The sequence below is a fragment of the Mesoplodon bidens genome, assembly GCF_964165515.1.
Source record: "Mesoplodon bidens genome assembly, chromosome: 12".
Lineage (NCBI taxonomy): Eukaryota > Metazoa > Chordata > Mammalia > Artiodactyla > Ziphiidae > Mesoplodon > Mesoplodon bidens.
In genome coordinates this window covers 63,617,226-63,637,547 of record NC_138168.1, presented here as the reverse complement: position 1 = coordinate 63,637,547, position 20,322 = coordinate 63,617,226, and the positions used below count along the sequence as shown (strand labels likewise).

The 20,322-nt window shown below is 37.5% G+C and overlaps 1 protein-coding gene across 1 annotated transcript in view; it reads left to right on the top strand.

Moving 5' to 3' along the window:
• The window catches only part of STX7 (syntaxin 7), a 46,543-nt gene extending 27,456 nt beyond the window's left edge, over positions 1–19,087 (top strand). The window contains exons 3-10 of the mRNA XM_081251473.1: positions 5,804–5,873; positions 7,859–7,952; positions 8,644–8,781; positions 9,551–9,603; positions 10,142–10,238; positions 11,475–11,547; positions 15,481–15,563; positions 18,799–19,087. Of these exons, the coding sequence (XP_081107599.1) occupies positions 5,804–5,873; positions 7,859–7,952; positions 8,644–8,781; positions 9,551–9,603; positions 10,142–10,238; positions 11,475–11,547; positions 15,481–15,563; positions 18,799–18,891 (701 nt within the window). The 3' untranslated portion in view covers positions 18,892–19,087. The remainder of the gene's footprint in view (positions 1–5,803; positions 5,874–7,858; positions 7,953–8,643; positions 8,782–9,550; positions 9,604–10,141; positions 10,239–11,474; positions 11,548–15,480; positions 15,564–18,798) is intronic.
• The last annotated feature ends 1,235 nt before the right edge of the window (positions 19,088–20,322 follow it).

Genomic DNA, 20,322 nt, shown 5'->3' with positions numbered 1-20,322 from the left:
GTCCGCCTGCCAATGCAGGGAACACGGGTTCGTGCCCCGGTCCGGGAGGATCCCACATGCCGCGGAGCGGCTGGGCCCGTGAGCCATGGCCGCTGGGCTGCGCATCCGGAGCCTGTGCTCCGCAACGGGAGAGGCCACAACAGTGAGAGGCCCGCGTAACGCCAAAAAAAAAAAAAAAAAAAAACAATACAAATGCCACCTCTGTTAAAGCTTTTTGGATTGTCCTTCAATTGAATGCCTATATTATAGGTCCTTGTTTGAAACATTATTATAACATTTTTATAATGTACTTTTTTTTCTCCTTTTCTAGATTACATGCTGCCTGAGTGTAAGGGGCCTTGTCTTACATTTGTATTCATGAAAAACATCTAGCACTCATTAATTTAATGCACTCTGTTAGGCAAAACATAATGGTTGCGTTTCTGAGAAAGTTCAATTTATGAGATACTGTGTTATTAAAATTATTGTTTCAGAGTGAGAAGAAGGTTGTCAGCTAAAGCATTTGACTTGTAAAGAACTTCAATATTTATGAAACCTAAATAGCACTAAGTAAATCTAGCTTTTGATTACAAGTAGCTTGTTTTATGAGTCTGGCCTTTCTTTTTGTGATTGTTGCTAGGACTCTGACCATTAATCACCTGCATTACTCATAATGGAGGTAAGCAAAGCTCAGAGACTCTTAGACTAGTTTAACAACCAGTTTTTTCCCCTAAGACTGGTTCTGTAATGATGCGTTCCAGTGGTCATGGTATTATAAACCAAAAAGAGCCAATGTAATAAGAATTTGGGGTATCAGATGACCAAAAATAAATGTCCATTATAGTTAATACTTTTTGTTTCCGATAATGAACATATTTCCCTTTTTGCATACTTAAGCTTGAAAAAATTAAAAAGCCCCTGTCTAACATGGTGCCGCTTTCACTCATACAACCTGAACTCCTCTCCCATCTCTACAGATGGGTAGGACCAAGGCCTGTTTACTTCCTGCATCCAGTGCCAGGTCTAGTGGGTGATTTCCAGTCCATTCCTCCTCTGCTTCTACCAGATGGAGGTGTGATTATATTCCTTATTTGGATATTGTCTGTAAATCACCTGAAGGGATGAAAGAAAATTTGCAAGTGAGTAATTAGGTGTAAATGTGAACTATTTCTCTTCGCTTTTGCCCCTTAGTTCCTAAATCTGAGTGTTCTTTCTGGCTGTGGGTGAAGCAGCACCATGGAGTGGTGGTTCTTGGAGAGCGTAAAGATCCCATGGGGCTGCAGTTCACCTTCCCAAGATGCTGTCTCTCAGATGACACCGTAATTGGGTCTTCAAAAGGCCATTAAAAATTCGAGAAGTCCAGCAGCTTCCAGATAATGGAGTACTGGGAGACCAAGGAATCCCATTGTCCTTGGAAGTTCTGTTAATTTTTTCTTCTCTGTAAATTGAACATCTTGATCAAAAGCACTGGTGTGTAGAATACCACGATTGTGACTAATATATGGATTAGGAAGCTGGTAGGATCATGGGGGGAGGGCGGTAGAAGAAGCATAACAAAATCCATAGTACTGCTGTTTCAGTGAGTATAAAATTCTGCCTCCACCACGATGGAAGGAGTATCATCATCTTGCCACTGGGTGACTGGCTCATACCCCCATAGGTGGCGCCACATCACATATTTACTTTTGATTGCTATTGCTGCAGATTGGTACATGGCATTTCCAGTAATCATGTTAATCTGAGAAAGGGGAAGTCCAGTTGGTGAGCCTACATGTGGTTTTTATTCTTAAATCATTGCTGGTTTATTAGTCCAGTGAACAAGTGCTGTAGAAGTTGGGGTGAGGGGCAGGCTGGTTCACATACATAGAACAAAATCTAGAAAGAGATAAACAAGGTAACATAACACCTAATACATAGCAGGCAGCTCAGGTTACTGGGTCACCTAATATACCACTATTTACTTTTTATCCAGGGCTTAGTAGCAAGACTAGGACTGTTCCTCAAAAGATAACATTGGTTTGCCAAAGAGAGCATGATTTTGCTCCAAGATTCTAAGGGACTCCTGTGATTTTTTTTCTTCCTAGTGGGACTTGCCACTGGTGTTATACAGAACTCTGAAATTGCACAGGCGCTTGAGTTACCATTGGATCAACCAGGTCATTAAAGCCAAGTTGTAGAGCTGCTTGTACCAACACTTGAACTAGCTGGATAGCCTTTTCTTTTGTGGAGCTGAAGCCAGAGCTGGCAACGTTTGGGGGCATTCAGTAAAATGGGTTGGAGCCACATAAAAAGTCTCACTAAGCACTGTTTCCCTATTTGTATTTGAGACTGCAAAGAAAAGCAATTTGTCATGTACTTTGCAGGAGTATGTCAGTGATCCATACAGATTAATGGACCAAGATTCTTCACCAAAGAAACAGGGTCCTGTATTTTCATGGAATTTATCTTCTATCTACTGGCATACTTCCATCCTTCCAGGGCATCTAAGAATGCATGTTGCTTCTTGCCTTTCTGATACTAAAAGCACATGTAAGCAATGTGTTGGACTAGTGTAGTGTCCCATTGGAGGAGAGGATCGACAACCTTGACAACTAACTTGTAGTACAGAGATAAAGAGTATATATAACCCTAAGATAAGACTGTGAAGGCTCTACGCCATCCCATCCAATTGAAAACAAACTCCTTCTCCTGTTTTCTATTTTTTAGAATAGAGCAAAAAATATTTACCGTATCAGCAGGTTTATACAAGGTGCCAGAGATTGTGATGATCTGTTCTAGTAAATAGATCACATTTAGAGGAGCAGTGCAGTTGGAGTCACCATTTGAATAAGCTTCTGCTAGCCATCATAACTGTCTGCCTTCTGCATCCTCCAGACAGGCCAGTTAAATGGGAATAGGGGAGGCTTTACCCTGCTCAGCTTGTCAGGTCTTCAGAGGCATTTCTGAGCAGTACACGAGAATAAGTGTTGCTCCTGGTTTTCTGTTTTGTTGGAGTATTGCGCCCTCAGGGGCTCCAGGTTATCTCTTCCTTTGCATATAAGCCCTTACTCAGGGAGAAAGGGTGAAACGGGGTTGCTGAGTGTATCTGTTTACAAAAACTAGGGAACTAACCACTTGGTAGATTTAGGCTCCTTCCCACTGGGCCTATCAGAAGCATGTCTACTTAAATTTTTTAAGGGCGGAACAGTTTTATATAGCGTTCATACATTAAAGTTATTTATCCTTTCCAGGATTGATATTCTTTTCAGTCTTTCTTTTGCTCTTCATGTTTTCAGTGAATATTATCAATTTTTAAAGTTCCTGTTCCTGGCCGATTTTTGTACTGGCTTGTCTCACCTTTTCTCAGTTATTTCTGATTCTTTCTACATGATGGACATTGCTCCTTCCTATGTCTTTGCCTTTTTCAAGGCTTTTGATTGTAATTATATTATCATCTGCTTATTTTTCTTGAGTTTTACCAATCTGATATGTGTTGATTATCAATGAAGTTTAATTTCTCATATTTTTTTTGCTTGTTATAATTTTAAGATGATACCTTTTACCCATTTTTCATTGAGCTGTTTTTAGATTTCCAGTTTATAGGATTCTTTTCTATATTAGGGATATTAACCCCTTTACTCATTATATGCTGCAGGTATTTTCTCCCGTGTACACACACACACACAAACACACACACACACACACACATTACTTATATATATTTGTAATGTAGATACATATTTTTCATATAGTATTTTAAAATTTTGTGTATGTTTTGCCAGTTTGATATATTTTCCTTCATGGTTTTTAGTTTTGTATCATACTTGGATAATATTTTATACCTCATGCCAAGATCATAAATAAGATTGTGTAATAAATACACTTTTATAGTTTTATGTAGCAGTTTAATAGTTTCTTATATTAATACTTTATTACAGATTTATTTTACTTCATGAGGTAAGCTAGAGTTCTGTTTTAACCCCTAAGTGGTTAGTCAGTTTTCCTGGTGTCATTTATTGAGCAGTCTATTTTATTTTTTCACTTATTGTGACCTTTTTTAAAAGACAAGAGCCCTCTAGATATGTGATAAATGCCTGCATCAGTTTGTCTTATCAGCATACTTTTTTTGAAAATAAAAGCTTTAAACCCCTATAAGGTAGCCCAGGAAAATCTGTTGAGGTTAAGAAGGAAGTATGTAACTAATTGGAAGCCACCATAAGTTATAAAACAGCAAACAAAATTCCTCCACCTCACAAAAGAAAAATCTGTTACCGAAAAGAACGGCAAAAAGAAATTCCTTTGTAAGTAGCTGAATGGTTAACAGTTGCTATATGATTCCTCTCCAGTATTTATATTTTTCATCTTTGACTTGAAACCAATACTTATTACATCATCCTCAGTGAACAAAAGTTATCCTGTGTTTCAGAATACAATCATTCCTTTGATCCCATAAATATCAATACATAGTGACTATTTAAAAGCATTTAAGCTATATAAATAAACGATTATTTTAAATGAAAAGAATGGGTGGGTTGAATCATTTTTCTCTAGCTCTTGGAAGTGTGAAAGTTCCTTACTTTGAGATGGATTTTCAACTTGTTTCTACTTGACATTTTATTTGTGTTTATAAATGTGTAAAACTAGGACCTCCCCTTTTGTAAAGAGCCCCTTTTTTTGATTACAGTGGTCATAGGCTTCTGAGTGGTGAACTTAGCATAAAATATTTAAAACCTACAGAAGAGTAAAAGTATAGTACAGTGAACTTTTTATATACCCTTTACCTGGGTTCACCAGTTGCTAACATTTTTCAACTTTTGTTTAGTTTCTCTCTCTCAGATTCAAATTCAAGTTTCTCCAGTTGTCTCCACAACTTTTTTATAGTTTTTGTGGGTTTGTCTTCTTTTTTTTTTTCTTTCCTGATTCAGAATCCAGTCAAAAATCATACAATGGGTGTTTTAGTATTTTGTTTTTTAGTTCTTTAATTTAGAAAGCTTTCCTGCTTTCATACTTTTTTTCTTTTGTTGACATTGACATTTTAAAAAGTACAGGCCAGTTGTTTTGTAGATTATCCCATAATTTAGATTGGTCTGATTTCTTTCTCATGATTAGATTTGGGTTAAATATTTTGGCAAGAAAAATACATAGGTCATATTGTGACTTTCTTGTTGCATTATGTCAGGAGGCTCATAATGCTAGTTTGTACCATTGGTGGTCCTAAATTTGATCATTTGTTTTATAAGCAACAGATTTATCTTCGATAAAGTTAACTCAAAGTAGTGACATCTGTGTGATGATAATTTGAGGTCATGTGAGTATCCCCATGGTTTTAGCATCCTTTGATCTTTGCTTGAATCACTTATTACATAGTTGAAAAATAATTTTTCTAATTTTTTTATTCCCCCTTCATTTATTAACTATATTTCATTCACTTTATATCCCAGTGAATTATGTAATTGTAACAATTATTTTCCTTACAATTTTTATGCCAGTAGAGTTACGTGAAAGTCCATGTGCCATTGTACTAAATGTTCTGATGGAATAGGGAAGATGATAATATTTTTGGCTCATAATTGCCGTTTCACATGGTAAGGTCCCCACACAATACTCTTGAAAATAAATCCATTGTCTCTAATCTTGAGTTTTAATTTAATTAATTTAATTAATCTTGAAAATTAGTCCATTGCCACTAATTAGGTTTGAATAAACCATTTCTCTTTTTTTCTCAACGAATACTTCCTATATTTATCTCTGTTTTTCTGTCTTTTTCTAACTGTCCTATTGTTTGTATTAATTTCTATTTCCCTAACATTAGTAACAATTACACATTTATTTTCTATCATAATAGCTGCGGAAATACAGAGGACTCTGAATCAACTTGGAACACCTCAAGATTCACCTGAATTGAGGCAGCAGCTGTAAGTATTAATTAAACAACAAAAAGGAAATGGGAAAAACCATCTATTGTTATGTTCCTTTGCTAGTGTGTAGTGTTACGTTTATTGGAGAAAACAATGGAAAATTAATAAGGTTTTTCTGCTGCCTCATTTGTACTAAGGCTTTGTGTAGGTTTTTTCCTGTCCAGAGTGGGCAGATGTTTTTCTTTATTTTAAAGATCTGGCTTACTCTATCAAAGCAGAACTTCTTTGGTTAGCTTTTTTATACCTTTTAATAGGTTGTTTTTGATGGCTTTGAAAAACGGTACTCTGAGCTTCTCTATTTGTGCGATTCACTTCCCGTAGCTAACAATCCATATGATGATTTTTATTTCACTTAGATTCAATGCATATCCAATATGAACTATGCCCCTAAAAGTTTATATTTACATCTTTGAATTTCAGAAAACATTAGCCTCTGTTTAAAAACAAACCAAAAGAAGTTGTAATGAAGTTATTTAGTACATATTTGAATAAATTAACATGCTGTTAGAAAAACAGCAATAATACTTCGTGGTGTTACAGATTTTAAGAGTGTTTTTACGCATTTTCTCATCTGAACCTTACAAAATTGGAGTGAACTAGATAGATTAAAAGAACTATTTCCAGTTTGCTTATAAGGAAAACATGTCTGTTTGGGGTTTGATGATTTGCCCAACATAATTCTGAACCTGAATCTTAAATCTTAGTTTAGCACTGTTAACAGCTACAAATTTCAAGTAATATATATGTAATAAGTGATATGCCAAACATTAGCTACAGAAGGAAAAATTGCAAAGAAGAAATTAAGAGGTAATAGTAATTCATATTTTTATGAAGTACAATTTGAGGAATTTGCAGTTGTCTCTAATTTGTATTGCATTTTTCTGCAGTGGATAGATATCAAGGTGCTAAACATGCCCCAAATCTAAATAATAAACCATCATTTATTAAAATAAAGTAAAATGGAATAGAAACCATAATTCTTAATAGTTAATAATATTTTGCTAAGGTTAATAGTGGAGATTCTGAATATGTAGACATCATTAAAGTCTTCTTTTAGAATTTTAATTATCTTACTTTTTCTAAAGATTTTTTAAAAGGCATATTAAAGATAGGGCACTTGGTAAATATATATAAGTAGGGTATAATTCTTCCTTATCAGTCAAATACAGATATCTATACTAAAACATATTTTTACATAGTATCTCATTATTTTAAAGGATCCTAAGTGTGACCAATACATGTTTAAAATGAGAGATAATATATATGAGAAGTACTGATGTTGTGACTTGTAAAGCATCACATTAATACAGGCTTTTTTTGTGTTAATTTTAGTTAGAGATCTTAGTTTTTACTTTATAAGCTAGCTAGCAAGATAGATTTAAATAGCTATATAATTTACCTCTTTTACTGTGTTCTGTTCTTTTTACAGAGAAGTGCTATTGTTTTTTCCACAGCAAACTTAAATAATAGTAAATTCGTATTATTACTCATGTCTCTGCTTTTTTTTTTTTTTTAAGTATCTATAGGATATAAATGTTCAGGTAGAGAAATATGAGAGGCTGGCTGTACCCTGAGACCTGGGAACTGGGCAGAGTTTAAGACAACAAATCTTCTTTACTTATTCAACTGACCTCCCAATTGTGAGATGCACATAAAAGGCTCCCACAGCCACCAAATCTCAAACATCAGACGCCTTACAATCTCGTGTTGGCTTTTTTCATCTTCCTTTCCAAATGGCTGCTGATTTATTTCTCAGAGCTTGGTTACTCCATGTGTGAGTAAAGAACCTTCCACATAGTATTTGTTCAATATTTATCAAAGAGTAGAACCTGAAAATTTTGTTTTCATAGAGAAAATGTGGAGCCAGTCTATAAAAAAGTGATTTTTCTAAAACTATTCATCAGGGTTGAATCAAGTGGCAGAGTTGTAGCTTAAAGAAATGTGTTAGTTCTTTCGCTATAATGTGTGTTTTCTCATTTTAGGCAACAGAAGCAGCAATATACGAACCAACTTGCCAAAGAAACAGATAAGTACATTAAAGAGTTTGGATCTCTGCCCACCACCCCCAGTGACCAGGTATGAAGCTTTAAGACACACTGTTGATGTATTGAATGTGAAAGAAATCAAACGTATTGTGGGATCTTTGAACTGTTGTGCTAGAAAGGAAATTAGGGGGAAAAAATCAATTTGAGATTAGTTCACAGAACACAAAACTATATTTAATTGCCCAGGTAGTATCCTTTGGTTCAATAAAGTAAAAATTATTTCCATACACTTGCCCTGACCCATAATTAAGTAAGTGCTCAGAAAATGCTTCCTGAGTAATTGTTTCCTGGCCTTCCAGGACTGACTTCATATAACATGCACGCTCATTCAAGATGTGAGGTTTCCTAGGGGCACACGTATTTATTACCCTGCTTATTACTTAGTGGAAGTTATTACTTAGGTGAGTCAAAAGTTTTATTTTAATTAAAAAAAAATACTTTAACATAAAATCATGGCCCAGTTTTTAGGATGAGAACTTGAGGTGAGAAATCCAACATTATGGGCCTTTTGCCTCAAGGTAAAAGAAGCACAGTATTTGAACATACTTGTCAAATTGTTCAAAATGTTATTGAATTAATCAGTAAGGCCCTGTAATAGGAGAGTGAGTGAAGTTTTCAGAATTAAATAAAGAGCCAGCTACTGGCAAAACAACTTTTGCAAATTCTTTAGAGCTTCACAACTTGATTCTGGTAGGTTTCTTTCCCCCCCCACTTTCCTCTAGCGTCAAAGGAAAATACAGAAGGATCGCTTAGTGGCGGAATTCACCACATCACTGACAAACTTCCAGAAGGCGCAGAGACAGGCTGCTGAGAGAGAGAAAGAGTTTGTCGCTCGAGTAAGAGCCAGTTCCAGAGTGTCTGTAAGTATTTAAAGCAGCACTGTAAAAAGAACGTGGTACCCTCCAAGAGCCCCGTGAAGAGCTATACGGCATGTTTCTTGAGTCCTAAAGACCTGTGAATATCTTGGAAATCGGTATTTGAATACTTATTTTCAGGTGTTTCTAATCAGTTTTTAAGAAGGATGATCATTATGTATTATTGTGGATATTCTGTCAATGTTGTGGAACAAAAGATTATGTAAAAATATAGAAACGTTTTGTCAGAAAAGGTTAGAGTCAAATCCTAATTTGAGCCTGAGGCTGTTACTTTGTATTCGTGCTGGTGTAGAGAGCACTTTAATTCTGCATTATATGAAGACGATGTAAATGAACAGTGAATATATTATATGAATATTTAAAACGAATGTACACCTGGAGAAAATAAAGGATAAGTTAGAGTGGAATCTTGACTTAATCTAATTTTAAATCTCCCTAGAAACTATCACAGGTTGTTTCATTGTTCCTTAATATAGAGGTTCCAAGACTACATTATGTTTTAATCAAATAATATTTGTTATTTGGCCCTTGAGAATATTTAATGAATTCCTTCTTTGTCAGCTTAGGATATAATTTTTTTTATTACTTGAAGTAATTGACCTAAAATACTAGAACAAGAACTTTTCTCTCTCTTTTCTTACACCTGCACTCCAGTGTGTACATAAATCAGTTTAGATTATTATAAAGTAAAATGTGAGTGTTGTGTGTTTTTCCTTTGCATCTTCTCAATCCATTCTGTTACTAAATTATTCAGGGTGGTTTTCCTGAGGAGAGCTCAAAAGAAAGGAATCTTGTGTCCTGGGAAAGGTAAGAAGTATAAAACATTATACAGATCAAAAGATAATTTTTCAAATACGTTTTTTACATCACAGTCCCTGGGCAGAATTAAAGCTTTCAGTATATTATATCATGACTATCCTAAGTTATTTATAAATAGAAAACAACAAGTTTGAAAATTTTTTTAAGTTATTATTTATTATAAAATATATAAAAATATTCCATTATAGCAATAATACTCTTCAATTATCCAAATAAATATTATTGACTTAATTATTATTTGATATAGATTATTCCCATATGTGAAGTTTAAGTCAACCAAGAAGTACTCACTTGCCAAATATAATAGTTTCCAATAATTAAATAATAACTCTAAACATAACATCATTGAAATGAAACATGAATAAAATTTGGTTAACATTTCTGTTATATTTTTAGAATTTCAGTGAGCAATTCTATGACTTTGAAGAAAAAATATTCTATTCAATAAGTATTTCTTAAATAAAATGGAAGCCTCATTGTTTTCATACCGGTTTTTCTTTTTTACATATTCTTTTCTTTTTAATAGCCAAACTCAGCCTCAGGTGCAGGTGCAGGATGAAGAAATTACAGAGGATGACCTCCGCCTTATTCAGGAGAGAGAGTCTTCTATTAGGCAACTCGAAGTAAGCTTTACATTGTAGAATTGGACTGCTGCTCTGTTCTTAGTGAGTTTGTCCTCAAGATGCTTAGATGATGCTGGGAGAGAGGTCAAGAAAGAAAACTAAATAAATGTATCAATTTGATGGCATATTTCAAATAAATTAGAGTCATCCTGTTAAAAAAAAAGTAATTTCTTTAGAATTTGTGCAAGGATGAGAAAATATACTTCCCTCTACTCCAACTTTTTTTTTTTTTTAATTCTGTTAAGACATCTCAAGCCACCTGAGCATTGAGAAAATTATCAGTCTAGAGATAAAGGTCTGTTCAGAGAGTCTAGATAGCTTCCATGGCACATGATACACATCACACCTGCATGAATAAGACTTTTTCCAAGGGCTTTAAAAGTGTTTTATTTCTCTTTAGTGTGTGTAGATATCAAAGAGGTCTAAAAGGTTTAGTAGCCTTAGTTCTTAGGGAACCTATCTGTTCCCTAGAAAGCAGGCTAATAATAGCTAACAATAGCTACCATTTATTGAGGGCTTCATGCACCAAGCACTATGTGATAAATTCTTTATGTTAATTGTCTTATTTAGTTCTCATAAAAGCTCTCTGAAGTAATTAACTGTGTCATTATCATTGCCCTTCTACAGATGGGGAAGCTAAGGCACAGGATGAATATGTAAATTGCCCCACCTTTCCTGAATAAAGTATTTAAACTTTACTTTTTAATCAAGCAAAATAATAGTTATATATTGAAGAAAATTAAATTTATAACTTATTTATCCATCACTCTTCCATTGCATATTCAGATTTATTAATGTGAGGCTTTGAATTTACACCTAATGTTTTATTCTTTTAAAGTGTCAAATCAACATATACAGCTTTACTAGAAATACAATAAGAATATTTTTTACTTTTTTGAGGAAATACTATTCATGATAACAAAACTAATCAGATTGCATGACATAAATTCAGTAACCCACAACCCTTCTCTATTGTATAGTCCTTCATTTCCACTCTGAATCACTTGATATTTTTAACATCACAAACTTATTTTAGAAAACTGAGATTCAGAGTCTACTTACTTGGGATTGCCTGTAGTAAAGTAGTTTTCTGATATTCCCCAAATATATGTTATTAGGTCCAGATGCATGCTCATCTAGGTATGAGCAGTGGTTTGTGTTTTTTAAATTTTTCTCCTTTTGTGGATTGGGGACTGAATTTCTGATTACAATAATATGCACTTTTTTTTCTCTTAGGCTGATATTATGGATATTAATGAAATATTTAAAGATTTGGGAATGATGATTCATGAGCAAGGAGATGTAATAGGTAAGCCCTACTCATTAGATTTCATGAGGCAGAAGGAAGCTACATGCAGTTTACCTGTGGTAACTTCTCAAGCCAGGGTAGCTCCTTCCTCTCTTTCTTTCGGTCCTCCTGAGATCAAAAGTACAGTGTCTGTAATAGACAAATCATCACCCTTGGCATTATCTAAAACAGATCTCGTTTTTGGCTCCTACTGGTGGAAATGACCAGCTTCATTTATTTAAGAAGTTCCAAATTTAATCAGGGTCTCCTGCTACTGAGATAATGGAAGGTAACACTTAACATCATTCTAGCTTATTTCCAGGACCTCTGGTTTCTGTCTTATCCCAATTTAATTCTTATCACACCAAGGACTTTGGGGAAAACATCTGTTTATAATTGTGCACACTATCTTGTCTTTTAAAATAGAGGGAATAAGTAGCCATTTGCCTGAACATTAATTCTTATAGCTTTTTAGTACATTAATTTAGTTGTATTACTTAGATATTGAGAATTCTTTTTGAAAAATTCTTTAAAAAAATCAGTGACTAAGACTTCAAGTTTTAAATGTAATTATAATTCATTTAAGGTGTAGTTGTCAACATTGATCAGGATTCTGATCATCTTTATCATTTTGATATATGAAGCTATCTGTGGGTATGCTAAAGATATATTTAATACATTTTCTGAATTTGGTTCAGTTGAAATGCTTGGACCTATAGTTTAATATCATTATTATTTGTCCATTCTTACCCTCCTCTGTGGCCCCAGTAGATCACAGGGTAAAATTTCAAAAAACATTCATTCATCCAATAAATATTTATTGAATGCCTACTATATCCAGGCATAAATCTAGGCCTTGAGGATTCAGCTGAAATTAAACAACAGATAAAAGATCTTATAATCTAATTGGAGGAGAGAGACAATTAAAACAGAAAGAAAAGTAAGTAGATGGTGATAAGTGTTACGGGGAAAATAAGGCCAGGTCGGGGGTAGGACTGCAGGAGGTGGGGAATGTGCTGCTTTTCTGGGGGAGTCAGGTAAGGCCTCACTGATAGAAGACATTTTAGTGAAGACTTCACGGAAATAAGGGAGCAGGCAAGAGAACGTGTTCCAGGCAGAGGGAACAGCAGGTGCAAAGGCCTTCAGACAGAAGCACGCCTGACATCTTGGGCCAATGGAGTGAGCAAGAGGAGGATGGAGACGATGTCAGAAGTCACAGGAGACCAGATCACATAGGCCCCTGAGCCACTGTGAGGACTGTTTTTGTATTATTGGAGGGGAAGCCACAGGAGGATTTGAGCAGAGGAGCGTTATCATTTGACTTAGGTGAGCAGACTGCAAAGGGACAAGACCAAAAACAAAACACCTAAAAGCCTATTGCAGGAATCCACGTGAGCAGTTACGTTGTCTTGGATCAGTACGGAAGCGGTGAAGTGGTGAGAAGCAGTGGGATTCTGGATATTTTTTAAATGTAGAGCCAAAAAGATCTACTGACTATCTGGATATGGATGTGAGAGAGTAAATTCATGGATGACTGTAAGGTTTTGGCTTGGCTCACAAAAATCATGGTGGTGCCGTTTTCTGAGATGCGGAAATCTCTCACTGGAGCTGGTTTGGATGGTTATAAATCAGTGATTTTTGGATCTGTTACGATTCAGGGGCCAGGTGTCACCCGGGTTAAGGTTTGGTAGGCATTGGTACAGAGAAGATGGGGTAAAGGGGAGACGTCTGGCCTGGGGGTATAAATCTGGGCGTTATCTGTACATAGATGGTATTTAAAGCCTTGAGATTAGGTGAGATCACCTAGGAGATAAGTGCAGATAGAGAAGAGGGGTGTCTGAGGACTTGTAAATATTTAGAGCGCGGTCAGCAAACTACATCCATTCGTTTATGCGTTATCTACAACAGGTTTTGTACAACAGAGACATAGTTGAGTATTTATGACAGAAACCATATGAATGAACTGCAAAGCTTAAAGTATTTATTATCTGAGACAAAGAAAAAGTTTGTTGATCCCTGATTTAGAGCCTAGAGAGCCAAGGAGGAATGAACAAAAATGACCAAGAAAGAATAGCTAGCGATACAGAAGAAAACCACGTGAATGCATAGTTTTAGAATGGAGGGGAGAAAGCGTTTCAAGAGCGAGGGCAGGTCAGCTCTCTCAAATGCTGCCATTCGGTTAGGTAAACTGAGGCTTTCGAATTGATTGCTGAATTTAACAATGTGTAGGGTGTAGGTGATCTCAGATGAGAGCTGTGCTGCTGAAATAGTGCAGGTGAAAGCATGATAAAGTGGGCTCAGAAGACACTGGGAGGAGAGCGACTGGAGATAGCAAGTGGAGACCACTCTTTCTAGGAGTCAAGTGAGGTCATAGCTGCCAGTGGATGTGGCATAAATGAGAGGTTTGAGGCCTTGTTTGTTTTTAAGATGGCAGCAATAGGATTGATGGGAAAGAAGTGTTGGTAGTGAGAGGGAGGAAATTGCTGGCCTGAAGCCTTCGAGCTAGGCAACAAGGAATGGGATAAAGTACACACATGGGGGTGTTGGCTCTTGCTGCGCGTGGACAGGTCCTCCCTAACCACGGGAGAGAAGTCCGAGCACAGAGACTGTTGCCTGTGGTGGTGGGTAGGGTCAAAGGAGATGGTGGAAACGTCTTCTGATTGTTCCTGTTGTCTCAGTGATCTAGAAATAAGGTCACTGGTGGAGAATGACAAAGCGTGATGAGGCATGAGAAGTCAGGGGAGAGAGGAGGAAGTATGACTTAGTGTTCCAGGAATTGGGGACATGAGGCAGGCGTGCTGTGCAGTCAAGAATTTAAAGTGAAATAAGTCATCACGGTGATTCTTTTTTGCACCCATGTTCAGCTGCATGGGACAGGTTGGGGTTTTGTCACCTAACTGTGACCACAGTAGGAGGGAAGAGGGCTGAGGATAAATGCAAGAAACCAGTGACAGATGATTGTGTATGGAGTCTAGGCTAGGGAAGAGGAAAGTGAGGACATGAAGTATGTGAGGGGCAGTGAAAAAGTGGTAGGATCACTAAAGCTGGGGTCTTAGAAGGCGAGAACTCTAAAGGTAGCAGATGGTAATCAGAGAGTGAGACCTGGAACGGAGATGATAGAGAAGCTGCAGTTATTGGTAATGACAGGTTTGGGGTGTGACCATGGATATGGGTGGCTCGGAAAGTGCCACAGGCAAAGTCTTTGAAAAACCATGTGTTCAAAGAATTGAGAGGCCTGGGTATTAGAGGGTCAGCAATTGGATATTGAAATCACCGATGTGTAGGATAATAGAAGCATTGAAAAGAACATCAATGATTCAGGGGCTAAAATATTCAAGGAATGAGAAGAAAAGACATCTGTGGATGTCTGCAGCAAGGAGGGTTGAATGAGTTGGACAGCATTAGCTCTAAAACTGAAAGTTGGCAGGGAGGAGGAGGAAACAGTGGTCACCCGTCCTACAGACTGACACCTGTTCCACCCCCAGGTCAGAGGAGGGGGGGAGGAAAATGTCACCACTTGAGAAGGCTCTGGGGACCCTCAGGGAGCCTAGGTTTCAGCACAGAAGGAGGTTGATGAGGGCCGCCCAGCAGATGACGGTTTTCAGTTCTCTATATTTACCCTAAACCAAAGTTCAGATGCTTGCTTGCTGCTGAGTTGGCCATCACAGAATGCAGGTACTGGTGACGGTACTTTTGGGGGTTACCAGGTAGAACTGGAGTGCACTATAATGAAGATAATCAAGTTTCTTTCCTTCAAATTCTTCAGTATTGTTTGGATCACCTGAGAAGTAGTATCACTAAAAAAAAAAAAAATTCAGCCTTACCCATATACTATTAATATTAACCTTTGAATAGTGAACATGTTTAATCTTAACTTGAGTGAAATCTGGTGATCGGTACAGCTCTGTTACTAGAGCATCAGCACCCATTTTGTGTGTATGTTTTATTTTAAAGATAGCATAGAAGCCAATGTGGAAAATGCTGAGGTGCACGTCCAGCAAGCAAACCAACAGCTGTCAAGGGCGGCAGACTATCAGGTAATATTAACTGTGCTAGATTGTCTTATAACACAGACTTTTAAACGTGTGTGTGTGTGTGTGTGTGTGTGTATAAAATCAGGTTTAAAGTGGCTGGAGATGTTAAAATTCAAAATGCCATGGAAGACAGGCTAGAAATATGCCAGTCAGTTCAAACTGCGTGTAGCCTGTCTGTTCTCAGGTTTGAACCAGTTTTGTGCCCACAGGGATGGGAGGTTTAGAGTCTTGAGGGGAGCAGTACACAACTCCAGTCTTTTCTGACAACTTTCGGTCTCCGATGTCATTTTGACATTTCAACCCAGAGACCTCTTTGATAGCGATTTCCCTCTGTTTCTTGCTGTTCCCTTTTACCTTTCCTTTTTGTCAATGATACTATGGACTAAAGAGGCAAAGATCCTTGTCCCAGAAAGATCTCTTCAGGTCCTGTGGAAATTATATTAGCTTAGAGTGAGTGTCCTTGACCAGTGGGTATTCTGTCAGCATTCAGCAGACTCTTCACCAGGAATGAACTGATTTCTTAAGTGAATCAGGTTAGTATAGGGAATCCATAGGTATGAGTCAAATATAAATATATATAAAGGACTACAAATATTAGCACCATGAACTGTTAATACATCACTTAATATGTAGATCTTTGACGTTTAACAAAGGTAAGCCCAGGCTCTTTGGGAACCCCTGAATACCACCTTAGCAGTTGATTTCCCTTTTTTTTTTTTTTTTTTTTGCGGTACGTGGGCCTCTCACTGCCGTGGCCTCTCCCGCTGCGGAGCACGGGCTCCGGATGCGCAGGCTCAGCAGCCATGGCTCACAGGCCCAGCCGCTCCGCGGCATGTGGGATCCTCCCAGACCCGGGCACGAACCCGTGTCCCCGGCATCGGCAGGTGGACTCCCAACCACTGCGCCACCAGGGAAGCCCCTTGATTTCCCTTTTAAAACTTCATTTTTTTGTTGATGTAGTTCATAATTATTTTCTCAGAAACTTATTACCTTTTTATAAAATTTCTAAGATATTATCACCATCCTAGGTATGTTTTAATTGCTTTTCACTTTTCTCACTGATCTTAGAAGTTCCCTTTAGTTTCAATGCCATTTTTTTTTTTTTTTTTTTTTTTTTTTCTTTTTGCGGTATGCGGGCCTCTCACTGTTGTGGCCTCTCCCGTTGCGGAGCACAGGCTCCGGATGCGCAGGCCCAGCGGCCATGGCTCACGGGCCCAGCCACTCCGCGGCATATGGGATCCTCCCAGACCGGGGCACGAACCCGTATCCCCTGCATCGGCAGGCGGACTCTCAACCACTGCGCCACCAGGGAGGCCCCTCAATGCCATTTTTTTCACTGGACAAATCAGTGCATATAGAGGATGCTGAGTTATACAACCAATTGTGCTCACCAACAGAGTAACTCATGTTGACTGTCTTTGTGCATGAGATTCAGATATGCAGCTCAGGATAGCTAATGTCACCATGTCCTAGAATGTAGGTGTCATTCATGAATAGTTGAACACACACACACACACACACACACACACACACACACAGAGTGATCTGTAAATACCAACACTTATAGCTGCTCAGAGTGTTTAGCAGGATTCATCAGTGACTGGGATTCCATGTAATTTCGTTTTCCTTTTGGACTTAAGGGGGATGTAGATATATCCCCAAGTTTTACTTTTACTCTTCCTTGCGGAAGGGAAGGCCTATAGCCACCCTGGGGAAAAGGAACACATCTTCCCAAGTTGTACCTCCAGAGCAAGAGCTACTACCCCCCATCCTTAATCCCACAGGCCCTGGAGGGATGAGGAAAGAGCCATGCAACACAAGGGCTGGAAAGAGAGCAGCTTCCCAATAGTCCCACTTGGCAGCCTTGATATTAAACTTATGCCTCTGCAAAATACGGTGCAGTGCTGGGCTTCCCTGGTGGCGCAGTGGTTGAGAGTCCGCCTGCCGATGCAGGGGATACGGGTTCGTGCCCCGGTCTGGGAGGATCCCACATGCCGCGGAGCGGCTGGGCCCGTGAGCCATGGCCGCTGAGCCTGCGCATCCGGAGCCTGTGCTCCACAACGGGAGGGGCCACGGCAGTGGGAGGCCCGCGTACCATAAAAAAAAAAAAAAAAAAAATACGGTGCAGTGCTTTATTTAGAAGCACTTAGGGAACTATTAGTTCCCTATTTAGTTTGGATAAACCATGAACATAAAGGAAGGTGGAAAATGCTCTCATCACCATGGCACCCTAGGACCTCACCACCGCACACTGGAGAGGGTGCCCCAGGAAAAAAGATGCTCTAGGGGAACAGCCGTCATTGTTGATGAAGGCGCGTTACATATGGGTCTGCGGTAACCAGGTGGAATCTGGGGAAAATACATGGGCATGATGAGATTGAAACTTGAACTGTGTTTAGTATGTGAAGAGTATATTCTGTTGAAAAATTAGATGGACATTTGGAATACTGAAAAGTATAAGTAGTTTTCAGGATAATTTCAGAGTCAGGAACATATTCTTTTTGTAAATTTTATGCTACTTCTAGTTGACACAAAGTAAATTCACAAATTTTTCTACTTTGTAAGAAAAAGGATTCCTGCATGTAGCTGTGAGATATACAAGCCACTGGAGAAATATAGAAAGCTACAGCTGGGCCAGGAATGAATAATGGAGCAAAACTCTTAACCTTTGTATTTTAAATGACAGTATTAGAATTTTTTTTAGCTCTTTGTGTTTTATAGTTTATTTGAATGTTGAGAGATTTTGAATGCAGTTTGCATTCGTATTCAAGGATGGGAATGATTTGGGAAATTAATAAGTCTACTTTAAAAAGCATTGCCAAACATTTGCATTTGCTGATATTGTCAGAGAACTCATTTTGAAGAGCAATTTTTGATAAAAGTTTAAAAATTGATGGTTTTAAGCTGTTTTTTGTTTTCACACATAGGTAAACTGTGTTGCTCAAGTTATTAATTTTTATTTCTCTGTATCTTTTTTTAAATTAAGCCCAGCCACACATCTAGAAAAAGTACCAACAGAAGTTGAATAATTACCCCCTGAATTATACCATTAATTCAAGAAGAATATTTTTTGAAAGCATAGTGCTATATGTATTGAAAAGCAAAAAAATATAGCTCCAAATGAGGGCAATAAATTACTATTGATTTTACTCTAGAAATGAACCAAATGATCTTCACTTGCTATAGAGGTGCTCCACTACATCTGTAAACGTGTTTTTTGTTTTTTTTGCATCTGCAGCGCAAATCCAGGAAAACCCTGTGCATCATCATTTTTATCCTTGTTATCGGAGTTGTAATTATCGGTCTCATCATATGGGGAGTGAAAGGTTAAGATTATAAAGGAGCACACTATTGCACTACATTATGTAAATTATGTAGGAAGATTCCTTTAACCATGGTAGGTTTTTTTTATTGTTATTATTTTAAAGCTGTTGCTTAAAGGATGGTTCCCATACTTTGTTATTTTTATTTGGGGGGAAGTTTTCTTTGGATTAAATCTGATATTTTCTAATACTGAAAGTTTTTTTTTTTTTTTTTTTTTTTTTTTTTTCTTTTTGCGGTATGTGGGCCTCTCACTGCTGTGGCCTCTCCCGTTGCGGAGCACAGGCTCTAGACGCGCAGGCCCAGCGGCCACGGCTCACGGGCCCAGCCGCTCCGCGGCATGTGGGATCCTCCCAGACCGGGGCACGAACCCGTATCCCCTGCATCGGCAGGCGGACTCTCAACCACTGCGCCACCAGGGAGGCCCCTGAAAGTTTTTTTAAATATCACTGCTGGCATAGCTTCATGCTTTTCGACCTAGTAACTGTTAGGTTTTTGCCCACATTGTATATGCCTTTCATTTATAATTTATTTATCCTGTTGACTTAGTTTTTGGAATTAGTAAATTCAAAGGTATGTGTGTGTTCTGTGTGCACCTCTCGGTCACGGTGTAACATGCACCCACGTTTGTGTTACTTCAATTACAAATCTTAAATTTAATTTTGATTTGGGCCAGCAGAGGAAGTATTGTCAATAACTTTAAAAATTAACATATATGTTTGTGTTTGGAGTTTTGTTTTTATCTAGTTCACAGCAACACAAATTGTCTATTTAACTTTTACTGTTATTTTTCTCTTAAGACCCTTGTTTATTCTGAATGAAATCAGTGAATAACTTCCTAGTATATCTCTTACTCCTGATGTGTATATAGTAAGCATTTGCTGTAGATTGGCTAGTAAAATACTAAGGATAGATTGTTTTTATATAGGTTCTGTTTAAGTCTGACGTTTGTTTGCAGGGGATTGTGTGGTCACTATAAATGTTTAATGTGATTTGGAGGAAGAGTATGACAGATCAATACCTATTGTGTTAGAATTCTAAAGATCCCAACTTGAATTCGACTGTGTATTTCCACAGCTGTTATGATGGAAAATTAATTACCTTCTCTTATGTCCTATAGAATAATAAAGATTACTTTTGGGAAGTAACTTTCCCACAGTTACCGTTTCTGAGCACCGAACAATTAAAATTCTGTTTCCTTTCATACCATTTTGTACCATCCGTCATTAGAAAGGGAATTGGATGTTCGCCACTTAACTCACTTGCCTTTTTTAATCAATGTTGTTTTAATGCACTAATCTGAATACTGTAAAGAAGATTATCTTAGTTTATAGTTTGTATTTTATAACGTTCTTATATAGCAGTTTGATAGTGAAGGCAATGTTTTACATGGCAAGCTATGAGACTTCAAACGGGAACAAATAAAATATTAAGTAACTAA